This window comes from Canis lupus, chromosome 21, assembly GCF_011100685.1.
Source record: "Canis lupus familiaris isolate Mischka breed German Shepherd chromosome 21, alternate assembly UU_Cfam_GSD_1.0, whole genome shotgun sequence".
In the NCBI taxonomy this organism is placed as follows: Eukaryota; Metazoa; Chordata; class Mammalia; order Carnivora; family Canidae; genus Canis; species Canis lupus.
Genome location: NC_049242.1, coordinates 48287532 through 48301175, shown reverse-complemented (window position 1 = coordinate 48301175; position 13644 = coordinate 48287532). Strand labels below are relative to the sequence as shown.

General features: G+C 41.5%; 1 protein-coding gene across 5 annotated transcripts in view; it reads right to left on the bottom strand.

Annotated features, from left to right (window-relative positions):
* Positions 1-8007: 8007 nt before the first annotated feature.
* Positions 8008-13644, bottom strand: part of ANO3 (anoctamin 3) — a 372891-nt gene continuing 367254 nt past the window's right edge. For 3 of the 5 annotated variants that reach the window (XM_038569273.1, XM_038569276.1, XM_038569277.1), the window contains one exon: positions 8022-11209. In XM_038569273.1, the coding sequence (XP_038425201.1) occupies positions 11027-11209 (183 nt within the window). In that variant the 3' untranslated portion in view covers positions 8022-11026. Of the gene's footprint in view, positions 11210-13644 lie in introns of all 5 variants that reach the window. The other 2 variants (XM_038569274.1, XM_038569275.1) reach the window with 2 other exon arrangements.

Here is a 13644-nt window from a genome sequence, read left to right as displayed (position 1 = left end):
TTTGTTTTGTTTTGTCTTGTTTCTGGGAGTTCTCGAAGCATCCCATATCTTGAAGTTCACAGGCAGAGGGTGCAAGGGGGTAAGCAGAGTAAGTGCTTCTCCATCACCGCTGGTAGGACGAAGGCGCGCCGTCCACCCCGGCCCCCACGTCTCACATCACCCCCACTGCAGCTGCACTAGGCCCACGTAACTGCCGCTAAGGCCCTCATCCCGGCCTCCCCGCCTCTTCCCGTCACCCCGCTCCTCCAGCACCCCGACCAAGCCTTAGGAGTGATTTTGCTCGGCACAGGAGAGGGACTGGTGTGTCCAGTTAGTGCAACAGTCTTAACCAAAACCGCGGTTCCCGTTGTTAGCTTGGTGTGTACGTCTGTCTTTCTATCACCTTAAAGGAAAGACTGATTCTGTGGATGGTTTCCCCAGGGCTGGGTCAAGAGGAAAAAGGCACATCCCACAGGAGGCTGTCAGGATAGTGTTGTGGAAAAGCACCTCGCAAATAGCTTCCCGGCCCTCGGATCTCCCGAGTCATGGGGTCTTCTTTGGCGGAAGACACCTCGGCACAGCACTGATGCTGTACTTAGCTCTGACATGGGCTAGGGTGAAGCAAAGATCCATAGGGTTGAATCCTTAACCCCACTTATTGAAAACTCTTGAAAAGAGTTTTCTAAATTCTGGAGGAAGAGGACAACAAATGGAATCCTTGAAAAGTACAACAGAACCATGTCACAGGAGCTAGATCAGAGGGAGGACAGGAGAAAGTTGGCCAATGTCTCGGGGTCAGCTGTCTTACGGCAGGTGGCAGGTAAGTATTTTGGTGGCCAGGTAAGATCAAAAGGCCTGGAAATAGTACATCAGTGAAATAAAAAGAAATGGTCCCAACGGGTAAGGATAAGAAGCCCCAAAGGCTGTGTTGTGTAAATGTAGCCCAGGAGGAGAAAACCTTCAAAGAAGCGTGAGATGGGGGGAAAAGTATGTAACCAGTGTTTGTTATTAGGGAGAGAAGTTGGAAAGATGGGGAAGAAAAACCAATAAAGGAATTAAAACACCCCTGGAGTTCATACGCCACAGCCCAGAGCTTGCCTTCTCTCCCTCCACTCTCTGTAGGGGAGGAGAATAGAGGGAGAAAAAGAGAGAATTGGGTTGTGGCATATAAGGGAGAGGAGAAAAAAAATACATCTGGAAAAAAGAGGAAAGAAGGAAAAAGTAAAAAAAAAAAAATTACATTTTGGAAAACTATCTGAAAACGAGAAGGAGCAGAATTTCTAGAAACATTGTTTTGAGGCCCAGCAAGCTGATGAAGGTGTTGATCTAAGGATCTGCAAATTGAAAGGTGAAATTATCTCCCAAATGATTTAGTAGTTGGGACATTCCAAGAATAGATTAGGTGAACGTTGAAATCTGGACCAAACGTCGTTGGTTTAGTCAACATCTCAGGACGGGGAAGGGAAGTAGCAACGCAGAGGATGGGAGTTTGATCAGCAGGAGCCGCTGCACTTGTGGCCTCCCCTCACGCCCTGAGGCATGCCTCATCGACAAGGGACCTTGAACATGGGTTCAAGGGAGAGCTACCTGGGTTACCACCCTGCCTGCTGCCTTCCCCCCAGTCCCTCGGAGAGCGGGGAGACTGGGAGCCCCGAGGGCTGACCCCGAAGGGGGACTGAACCCACCACTGGCCACTCAGGCATCAGAGAGCACATCATAGTCTTCGTTAACCCCAAAGCAGATATTTGGAGCCGACCGTCCGCCCCAGCAGGTGCACAGGTGCACGGGTGCCGGCAGGCAGACTGGCCTCTGCGGCTAAGAACCAGGAGGGCCTGCAGCTAGCCCTCCAGACACCCCTGATGCCCTGCTGCTATAATATATATAAATACGTAATATAAATATATTATATTTATATAATATATTTAAATATATTATATTATAAATTATATATAATGTAAATATATTATATATAAATACGTAATATAAATATATTACGTATTTATATATAAACTATACATAAATATATATATTTATATATATAAATATACATAAACTAAATATATATAAACTACGTAAATATATATAAACTACGTTCAAGAGTTTGAACTTTCATTTGGACTCACATGAGAACAAAATGCACCATATAGTTCTTCGTTTCCTCACGAATTGTACTCACAAATCACCCCACAAACATTTTACTAGGACAGCACTTTCCCCCAGAAAGTTTTTTTAGGACATTTTTTTTTAATAGTTACGAATGCTCTTACGTGGAGTGTTATCAAAGGATAATGTGACTTACAAATGGAACTGTTATTGTCAGTATTATTATAAAAATGGCTCTGTCTTCTCTCATGGAATGGGACCTATGGTATGAAGAGTTCTCACTTTGAAAGCCTGTAGAGGTCAATATAAGGATCCCTCCCAATTCTTCCTAGTTGGTCAACTATGCAAAAAAACCCTAAGGCTGCAGGTAGAGCGCAGGTGGGAGTCCCAGAGGAAAGCCATCCTCCTCAGAGTCCAGGAGCCACGTTCGTTGGTTGGCTTCCCAGCAAGGAAGGTGAGGCCCAGTCGTACGTTGTGCACGTGTCTCCCGCTCTTGCTCCTCCCGGGGCAGCAGCTCAGATCTGGGCCATGGAAGATCTGCCCAGGGCCAAGTTCAATGGGAGCCATGGAAATGGGTTAAATTTGTGGCTGTTTAGGCCCCCGAATGACCGGGGGGATTCTCAGTAAGTGGGGTTGTGAAGGATGAGTTGTAGGATGGGGATGGCCTACTGTCTGCCAAACGCAATGCCCGTCTCTGTCTTGTCAAGTCAATGAAAAATGTTGGTAAAAATGAAATGGAATGACCTCAGTGTCTCCTCCCTTCATTCTGATTCATCCGTTTTGAGAGCTGGTATTTCCCTTGTTATCATCTGGGGCAAGAAGTACAACCTGCTGGCGGAGGGGACGGACTGAAGGCAGACAGCTGAGGCTCCGACGCAAGTTCTGACACAGCTCAGCTCAGGAATGTTCGGCAAGGCTTTCTGAAGTTCTGCTGATTGCAATTTAAAAGGAGCAAAAATCATCGCTACTTGGAGGCGTGGTGAGGATTTCTAGAGGGGAGTCACCCGGACAAGTTAGCCTGGTGACTGGCCCCTGTGGGACACTTGGCACTTGTTAGTCTGCAGCATATGAAGGAAGTGAGACTTATTACTCATTTTCAGTTAAATTGGTTCACTGTTCTTAATCTTCAAGATCCTGGCCTAGTATATGAATTAGTGGGGAAGTGTGAGAATTAACAAGAACAAGGTGACCATAAGCTATCAACTTAAAATCATGCCATTTAATTTGCACACGGTAGCCTTTTTAATGGTGAATTTAAACGAACTATAATTTTCCAGAGAGCGCCTTTTCTAAAGGTCCGAAGTTCTCAGAGAAAAAAGAAAAGAAAAAAAGCCCCACTCTTATAAAGATAGACGAGTTTATTACTGAAAAATGCAATATTCATATTTGCGCTTTGTTAAGTAGTATTTTTGTACATGTAAACTTCGGTGAGTAAACAGCGTCTTAACCCTCGTGCATGACTGCGTGCACAGGTGACGGTGGCTGCGCTTCTCCAGACAAGGAGGGGCGAGGGCTCTTCCCTTGTTTAATCAAAATAATGTGACTTGAATATAAATTCCATTCTTTTGTGATTTCATAGGGTTCTAGCGTTTCACTCTAAAGAAAAAAATAAACCACACACCAGGGGGCCTGCAAGCGATATTTCAAAGAGGATGTTACTGAAACATCTTCATGGTATGACAACCTTACTTGAACATTATTGCAAGGATCAGATCAGTAAATAGAAAGAAATAGAGCGGGTCTCCTTTTCATTATTCTCCTAGAAATAACTTGTTTTATTTTTTTTTTATTTTTTATTTTTTTGAAATAACTTGTTTTAAAATGTTACAGAAACGCAAGCTCCCTACGTATGCATTTGTATGTTTAGAGATCTCATGTGCACAGTCTCAATGTTCCCAGGTAGCTTACTGTAAAGTCAACCTCTTCTATCCAACACTAATGGCCTTGAAGTATAATTCATTTTCAGGCAGCTAAAATTTATCTGATGTTACCGATGATATTAAAGTGATACAAAATTTTAATCAAGTGTAACTCATAATTAATAATCATCCAGTGGGTTATTTTTATTTGTAATTCTTGGAAAGAGGTAATGCTATTAATCTTCCTGCATTCCAGTCTCCTGACCATAGCAATCTAGATTCACAAACATCTATGTGAACAACACACACACATAAACCCGCTTTTCTAATACTGCACGTCTGGTATTTGAAATATCAGCTCCTCAGGAGACAGAGTTAAACATATAAATATTCGGCTATTTAGTCACAACATGGCCCTTACTTGGGGTGTGAGGGTATTAGTGGCACGCTCATGATGAATTAGAAAAATAACCCTACTCTGTCATGGAAATGTTAGTTGATAATATTTCTGTATATTAGTGAGAAACTTAAGACGATTTTTTTCTATTTCCAAATTTTATGTTTTTTTGTTCATAGAGCCATGAAATACTTCTAAATTTAATGCTGTATTTATGCAACTACTCAATTTGAAGAAAAATGCCTGTAGAATAAGCATAGATATGTAATTAAGATGTATAACTAAATTAATTTCTCTTAGAAGTAAGTTCAGATGGAAGTGGATTTAAATGCCCAACGTGATTATTTTCTGCAGGTCGGGAGCAGGATGCAAAATAATCCTCCACCCTAAAAGCTTTTATATAAGGCTAATAATCTAAGGCAGGCTTATTACCAAGTCTCCAAGTAAATGCACGTCAAAATATGGTTTGACATATGGTAATATAGCGTGACTTCTTCTACATATTTTGGATAATGCCTATATTTGGGCTGTTTCAGGGCTTAAGGCACACCCACACCCACACCCACTCAGAAGTAATCATGAAGAGGATTTTATGACTTAATTGGCTACTATAAATCAAGAAAAGCAATATATTATGGTGATGTCTTTTATGGACCTTGGCCTATTTGTCCTCGGGAATTTCCAGGAACCACCATTCATCTGTTTTTAAAAAATGTTAAAGCAACTGTGTACACAGGTGTTCTGAACATCCAGTTCCCCACTGCAGGATCTGTTCTGACATATTTAAAAAGCTAAAAATAATTTCATGTAGTAAACTGATTCAATGCCTTAATGTCACTACCACGTAAGAAAACAAGTGAGTGATCAGTCCACAGATGGTTTATTTGTAACAGCACAGGATGGTCAGCAGACTTCTTCGTAGAGGCAATGTGATTGACCGATTTGGAATCCACATCATAAAGGTTTATGTGCCTTTATTGTTTACTATTTTCAAGAATGCTGACCTTAGAAATTTATTCAATCTATTTCGGTAGAGCAGATCTTCCTAAATTGGCTTTAACACTTCCCATGAGAGTTTGGAAGGGATCTTTAATGATGAACCATCCACTGTATGTAATTTGATTCGCAGAGAAATTGCAGATAGTACAAAGAAAAAAATTAATATTTAAGTTCTTCCTAAAATTGGCTTTAACACTTCCCATGAGAGTTTGGAAGGGATCTTTAATGATGAACCATCCACTGTATGTAATTTGATTCGCAGAGAAATTGCAGATAGTACAAAGAAAAAAATTAATATTTAAGTTCACTTGGCTAACTATGTGGTTGCAACATAAGTTCTCCTATGGAGAACAAAAAAGGTTGGGGAAATCTCTGTCTCTTCCTGAAATTTCCTCTTCAATCACAGGACTCTCCAGCTTTTTCCTAGTTCAAAAATACAAGACTAGAAGCTGATAGCTACACATCCTAGGAAGATACAATTGCATATATTTAAAGGGCATTTTCATCTTGAGTATTGAAAATTGAGACTGTTATTCTTTGGCTAGTTGTCATTGAAAACTAAGCTTACCATATTTAACTTAGTAATCTTAAAATAGATAAGAAAAAAAAAACAAGGGGAGAAAACTTCATTTCTCTGAATGTTAAAGAATGAAGGAAATTGCAGTTGTTTTTCCGTCAGAAAGAAGCCTGGGCACAGCAGAGGCTGAAATAGGATGTGCAAAACAGACGTCTTTGCTCAGGTAGGAAAGTCCCTTAGTCTCTTCCACCATCCCCCAAACATTGCTTCCACAATTATCTTTGCCATCAGATTTTTCTGCTGCACGATTTCCCTCTTCTCATAACAAAAAGTGGGAAAAGCCTGTCCATACTACTTGTTAGAAAGATAGAAAATTTAGCTTAACGTGGGGGTCCTTGGTTGGCTCAGTTGGTAGAGCGTATGGCTCTTGATCTTGAGGTTGTGAGCTTGAGCCTCATGTTGGGTGTAGAGATTACTTAAAAAAAATAATCACTCAAAAAAATAATAAACTTAATCTACTGTGTTCACCTGGTAGTGTTGAGTGGCATGGAGACTGACAAAATAATTATAAAGGGTTTGAGGCAGTTTGGAAAACCACATGGGGCTAGCCATCCATGCGACAATTATATTTCATGGGGACTGTCTAAATAGATCTCATTAAACTTTGCTTTTCAACTAATAATTTAGGAAACTTTTGCCTTTTGCGAAACAGCAGAGAAAGTGTTTTCCCCAAACACAGAGAGAATTAAGATGGAAATAAATGTTCTGAAGAAGTCAATATAGGGTTATGACTGGAAATATGACCCCGCTTCCATCTTAGACAAAGAAGCAACACAACATCCTCACAGCTTACTCTCGGGTGTTGTCCTCAAGCTCGCACTTGGGGCCAGGATGGTCCCAAAGCACACGCTGGTGCCATCATAGAGAAAGGTGAGGTTTATTGGACAGGCTTCTTCTCCCAGAGAATAGAATCTGATTATACAAAAATTTGGAGTTGATCCTAAATATGAGGCTCTTGTCTATCAACCCGTCTGCTTTCGTTTTACTTCCCTGGAAAAGATGCTTTAATATGGCTGTGGCTGGAACACAGTGGCTATAATACTTGTGTTTTCTAGGAAAGAAAAAAAAAAAACATCGAATGTGGTTGTGAGTGTGGTTTTTCAGATGAACCCAGAGGGCATGTTCAATGGAAGGTAACTTATCACCATTACAAATGCATAAATCCTGTGCAGCAGGAACCTCGTCTGATCGATGATTCCAGCTGAAGCCAAATCAATCTTCCAGCTGGACTGCGTACTGTTGGCACATTTCAATTTGAATAGAAACTCCTGGAGGAAAACTCACTGCTTTCTATCAGAAGCTTGGTTTTTCAGGCCATTTCTATAAGGTTCTTGCTTCTAAGTTACTGAGAATACCAGAAAGATTAAGATGCTAACCTGCCCCCTGGATGGAACCTACAACTATTCCTAGAGCCTGTTATAATATTTTGATTTGGGGGAAAATGGAGTGGAAACACTTTATGACCATGGTAGGCCTGCACTGGGGGGTATCGCACAGTGTAGACACACACGCACATGCACACGCACACCACCCCTGGGCCTCCATCTACCTGCCTCCAATTGACAGACTAATCAATTTGGCCACATCAGTTAAGCAACCTGGATCTTCGGATTTTCAATTTTGACCAAATTGAGAAAAGAAAATGGGCAATTTGGTAGCCTTTTGTTGGCAGTTGGCTAGAGTGCTCCTACCCATCCCCCTTCCTTGGCCTGAACTTTATCGTTGCTAAAATTTTTATCCTCAGACCATGTTGATGGTGCTTGGTGGAGCCAGCCCAAGTGTGAGAAAGAAAATGCTTCTGTAGGATCGAAGCCTTACTGCCTTCTAAAGAGCTCATCAAGCTCCCTCCCCCATCTGTTTCTAGAACAAAGCATTGTTAGAATCAGTAGGAGTCTCCATCTGCACGTTTCATGTGCACATGCCATGATGATGACCACGAGCTTGTCAGAAGACACACAGCCAGAACTTTCTTGGAGTGTGACAAGGCCTCGCAAGACTGGGAAACCACGGCCTTTGGAGCTCGAAGAGTGAGCAATCCCCCCCCTCCCCAGAGGCGCTCCAACTGACAGTTAAGAAACAAGCGGGATCACATGTAACATGCAAATTATAGGGAAAAATATCATATCACATAATTTATTGCGTGGAAAAGGTTCCTTTTCATTCCGTTCTACAACAGGTTGTGCTAAGAGTCATTTCAAAAGAAAGTGCATCATTCGGAAGGTGCGTCTCATCATGCAGTCACTCAGCGGCATTTCATCGAAAAGTGCGAAAAGTGTGAAAAGTGCGTGCCCGGGCTCAGAGGGCGGGAGAGGAGCTCGGCCACGGCCTCGATGCTCCACGTGGGCCGGAAGAGCTGCGGCCCGAACACCTCGCCGAGGCGGCCTGCATGCACAGCTGCATTCGTCATCTGCTAGAAAAGACAACGATCTGGGATATGAAAATAGGTAAGCAGCATTCGTGGAATTCAGAATTCCTGAGAAGAGTGTGTGCTATATAAATCTTCTGAGAAATCATTTGTATTCACATGAAAACCATGATATAAAACATGTCTCTCAACGAAAGCAAGAGTGATCCAAGACTCCCGGGCCGCGAGGGGCCCGCCAATACTCTGCGTCGACAAGACGAAGGCGTTGCTGGGTTCTACTGCCTTGTGTCCCAAAAGGAAATTTCCAGATAACTTTTTCATTGTTTCCCTATTTTCCAATTGGTCTCAGAAATTACCAGGGAAGGCAATGTCTAAATCAATGTACTAGAAATTTTTTTTTAATGAAAAATATTGTTCCCTTTTTCATGCTTTTTTCTCTAGGCAATCAGTAGGATTTTAAACCCGGATGGTGGTGATACCAAAATAACTCGGAAAGAATAGAAAGAGTTCTCAGGGTCGTGGCTATCTTCCTTCTTTGCTCTACTGTAAGGCCAATGTCTTTGCCTTGTGTCCCTAATTTGAGGAAGGCATGAGCGTCAGGCTCCTTTATGGCCTCGACAGGCGTCTGGAGCAATTATTCTCAGGCATGGTATACATTTAGCTAATGAGGAAGAGGAAATGCTGCAGATGCTACAAAAATGGAAGAGTTCAAAACCCCCTCGTGTAGTTAGTGGCATGAGCTGCTACAAACACGCAGGTGGCCCCACAGAGCCTTGGAGGCATCTGATGGCCGAGTCCCACGTGACAAAGGCTTCGGCGGGAAGTCTGGGGCCCTACCCCCTGCTCGGTCAGAACCAGAGGCAGAGGAGGGAGGTGAATGTTTTTGACATCAGCAAACCAAGGAACAACCATAACCTATCACAGCTTTCCCCTGGAGTAAAAGAAGAAAAAGTAAAAAAAAAAAAAAAAAACAAAAAAAAAAAACATATTTTCAGCATTAGGATGATAAAAAGCAGTCTCCCAGTTAGAGGGACTTTATAATTTCCTTTCTCGGGACCCGCTAGCAGGTATACAAAGTGGCTTTATTTCCACCATCTTTACTCTGGTCCTTAAGCATTTTGGAAATAACTGCTTTTTTAATTGAACAAAAACCCAACTGGTCAAAGATGATGAATCATATATGCACGTACATACGTGAATGTGTGCGTGTATGTGCTTCGCCTCCCCATTCCCAGGGGAGGAAAACTGAGATTAACTTGGATTGTTTTGCCAAGGAATGGGGCCTTGATGCCTCCCACATTCCCTTCCTCCAACTCTCCTCTTGCTTCCCCTCCTGCTCCCATTGCTTATGCCTCCACCGGACTTTCTTTCCTGGGAGGCTGCATCCTTTCCACTTCATCTGTCTGTGAACAATAACACGGAGCTGACGCTGAAATAGCAACTCCACAACAAAGCATGATGACGTCTCTCACAATTGACTTGACCTTGGTTTTAGAGAGTTTTTAAAAAACCAACCAAATCAGTCTACCAAAGAAACTATAACAGAAAACTCCCCTTCATGGATGAAAAGAAAATAAACCAAAAAAAAAAAAAGTGTTTTTTTTTTTTTTACAAATAATATAAATTTATATTCATGCATTGTTTTCATTAGCTCATGAACAAGAGTGCACATTGTTAGAAAAGCGTAAAGTGCTGCAAAGCATTTGGCTTCTGCTTTCCTGAATAAAGTCACAACGGCATACTACATAACTGGTCTCAGGGCTGCACAAAATGTAACTTGCATTACATATCGCCAACGTGCAAAGGTACGAGGGAGACCAACATATTTACAGCATTTCAAGTTACTCTGCGATTCCGTGAGAGTCATGATGATAAACCAGAAAGGAAGAAATCAAAGATACTCTCAAACAGCCTTCCACCGTAAAGCCTGGTGAGTGGTGTTCTAAATGATATGGGAATAAACGCCCATATTTTAAAAGTATGTGGCTCTCTCGGAATTTAGTTGTTTTTTTTTTTTTTTTTTTTTTTTTTTTAAAGGCAGCACAACTAGTCCTGCCAGTGATACAACGCATTTGAACGTAGCCAATGCAATAGGATGTATGTCAAGGATTGGTATTCTTTTTAGAATCTCAGGTTTTGGTTCGACTACGAAGGGTGGGGTGCAACTCTTCAACTGCACAGTCAATGTAAAGCAGCATAAACTCCTTGGGGACACACATCTGTCATCTCAGCGGGGAGCGAGGGAATTTCCCCAAACCTAGAAGCTGAAGGGACATGGGTTTCTGGCAGCAAAGGCAAGCACTGATTTAAGTGGTTTCCTGTGAGTATGTCAGCTCAGCCTACGGTTCCAGAGTATGTGACCGAGGCCCACGTGATCCCCTACGCACACCTGCCTTCGGAATGTTTACGTGGAAATCTGTCGCTAGAAACCTCACTGTCACCCTTCCCGTTCCACTGCATGACGGAAGGTGGAGGTCTCCAAACACACAACTCCCTGAGGCTGGGTCTGAGAATTAGATCCTGGCTTCCTGCACTGTCAATCGAACCATTTTTTAAGGTCACGAGTCAGCTTTTTCTTCCCTAGAAGCCTGGATATTCCAAATCCCAGAGATGGCTGCGACGCATTTCCAAGTCAACATATCACACACATGGTTTGCAAGGTATGCCTTCCTTCTGGATCCCACCCAGCACTTAGAGTTGCTGTCATTCCCGCTAATGCTACTGCCCCTCTGGGCAACAGGCATCAGCTAAGGCCATTCATGGTGCACGGGGTGACCACTTTTTCTCCGTTGTTGTTGCAAGTGTTCTAGTTCAGCCTCATACATCATCTCCTGGACTAAGTACTTCTCCCGTCGTATTCGGTCATACAGGTTCTTTGGTACATCTGGAATCAGGTAGGCGATGAATGACTTGATCCCAAAAACAAGGTGCTGCAGATTTAAGAGGGGAAAGTACAGTTTTCAAAGATTCTGGAAGGCCAATTATAAAACAGGTCATAAACAATGCTGCATTTGCCTTTCAATCAAGCAGCAGAACTCAGGATGAACTTTTTTTTTTTTTTTTTTTGTAATGCAGAACCAATTTATTTCCATGTACGACAATGAAGATTGGGATACTATTAAAAGGAGAGCAGTCTTCTGTCAAATAGAGATCCAGATTTTTAAGTAGCTGCTTTGGGGAACTACTACGATGGAATATGAATCCAGAATATTATTTTTTTTTCCAGAAATTACATTGAGACCTCTACACTTGTTGCTTTCCATCACATCAGTATTAGGAGAAACCAGAATTCTTTCCTCTTTTGGGTGCCACCTGTTGATATCACTTTATAGACACTGAATGAACCTGCAGGTCACGTCTATACAATCCTCATATATTACACAATCCTGTTGTGACACGCATGGTTATACACAGATGAGAGATCACATCCAGAGAAAACTCACGTCTGATAGATTGCAATTGCAGGGTACAGGGCACATGGAATACTGTCTGTCTGTGACACTGGCATTGGACTCAACCTCCAGCATATGCATTTTATGGAATTTCTATTCTAGCAAGTTCAGATGTTGGGAAATATTTTGTCTCTACTGCAGAATTATTTTCTGATAAAAATGTATTAATTTTTAAAAACAGACTGACAAAGGTATCGTATAGAAAAAAAAGACAGGATCAAAACCCAAAAAGGTAATAAGCCCATGGTTGAAAGTTCAGAGGCTGAATGAGACCATCTGTGCCTGAACCGTTCCCTGACACCCGCTAGCTGTCACCCTTACGCAAATCACCTACGCTGTCTGTGTCTCATCCCTAAAATGATGACAATAATAGTATCTCTTAAAGGTGGTGCTGAGGCTTAATGAGCAACTGTACATGAAGGGCTTGGTGCAGTATTAGCACCACTAAAATATCAGCTCCTGTGATAATAAATGCATTCTTTCTCTTTGCCTGTGGAGGAGAGTGGACCTTTCTATCGCTCAGAAAAGAAAAGGAAATACTGAGAGAGTCAGATGATGTGTGGGGAAAAAACCCATTTACCTATAGGACTTTGTGACAATTGTCTCTCTATGCAGAAAGGAAGAACTCAAGGTACTTTTCATGGGGTTTACGATCAGTGTCTCAGGAAACCGCCCTCCACGGTAGATCATGGTAAAGCAGGTCCTATTTCCCAGAGAAAAGTAGACCAGGAGATTCTTTCCTGATCAAATATTTAGTATTCGCAGAAATATCCAGCAATGTGTCTCAAAAGTATAGAAATAAAAATCAAAAACGTGTTGTAATTTGAGTGAAGAATATGCAATGAGTCCTATACAATGATAATAAATGACCCTTTAAACTGATTCACATGGAGAGACTGATATGTAAAGATGATGCACTATTTTTTAAGAACAATTTTTTTAAAAGCTAAAGATTATCCTTTATCAAGGCAAGCCTGTAACTAGTTACAGATGACAATTTTCTTAAATGGGCAGAACTTATCTTAAACAACAAACCTAGAGCAAGTATCATACTTAAAGAAAGAAATGGGGAGGATTTATAATGAAGTTAGAAACAAGACACAATTGCTCACACCACTGCTATTCGATACCATGCTGAAATTTCCAACAACACAGCAAGGCAAACAGGAGAAATGAGGCATAAGTCTCCCAAGTACATGGACAAAGCTGTCGCTGTTGGCAACTTGTATTATCCTTTGAAAAGAGAATCTAACAGACTTCACAGACAGAAGACTGGAACCAATGAAAGACTGAAACAAGGAGGTACACGCATCTAAGAAAGACCATTAGAATTCCAGCAAATACCAATCAAATCCTCGTGGAGGCTAAGATAGTATTTTTAACAGCAATAAAAATAGCTACAAAGTTTTTGGAAATGAGAAAGAATGAACAAGCAAGACAACATTTTAAAACTCTATTAAAAAAAAATAAATAAAACTCTATTAAGGGATAGAAGAACGATTTGAATAAATGCCATGTTTATTAATGAATCAGCACGGATTATGTAAATAAGTCAGCATGTGCTTTCTGTAAATATGATTCTGACCATAATCCTTGCATGATATTTGGGGGAGTCTGAAAAATGGCCTCTAAAATCTATATGAGTGATAAATAACTCCAAATGGCCAAGGCAATTTTTAGAACTAAGAGCAAGCTTGGCAGGTGAGGGAAGTGGCTAGCTTTACCAGATACGAGGATATATATTCCAAAGCCATGGCATTTAAATAGTGTGGCAGTGAACAGGAACAGGCAAATAGAGTAATGAAATCAGAACACTGAGGCCAGGCACATGCTTTCTAGAGGAACTTGGAATATTATAGAGGTGGATTTACAAATCAGTAAATAAATAACATATTAGTAAAGAGCTGTACAAA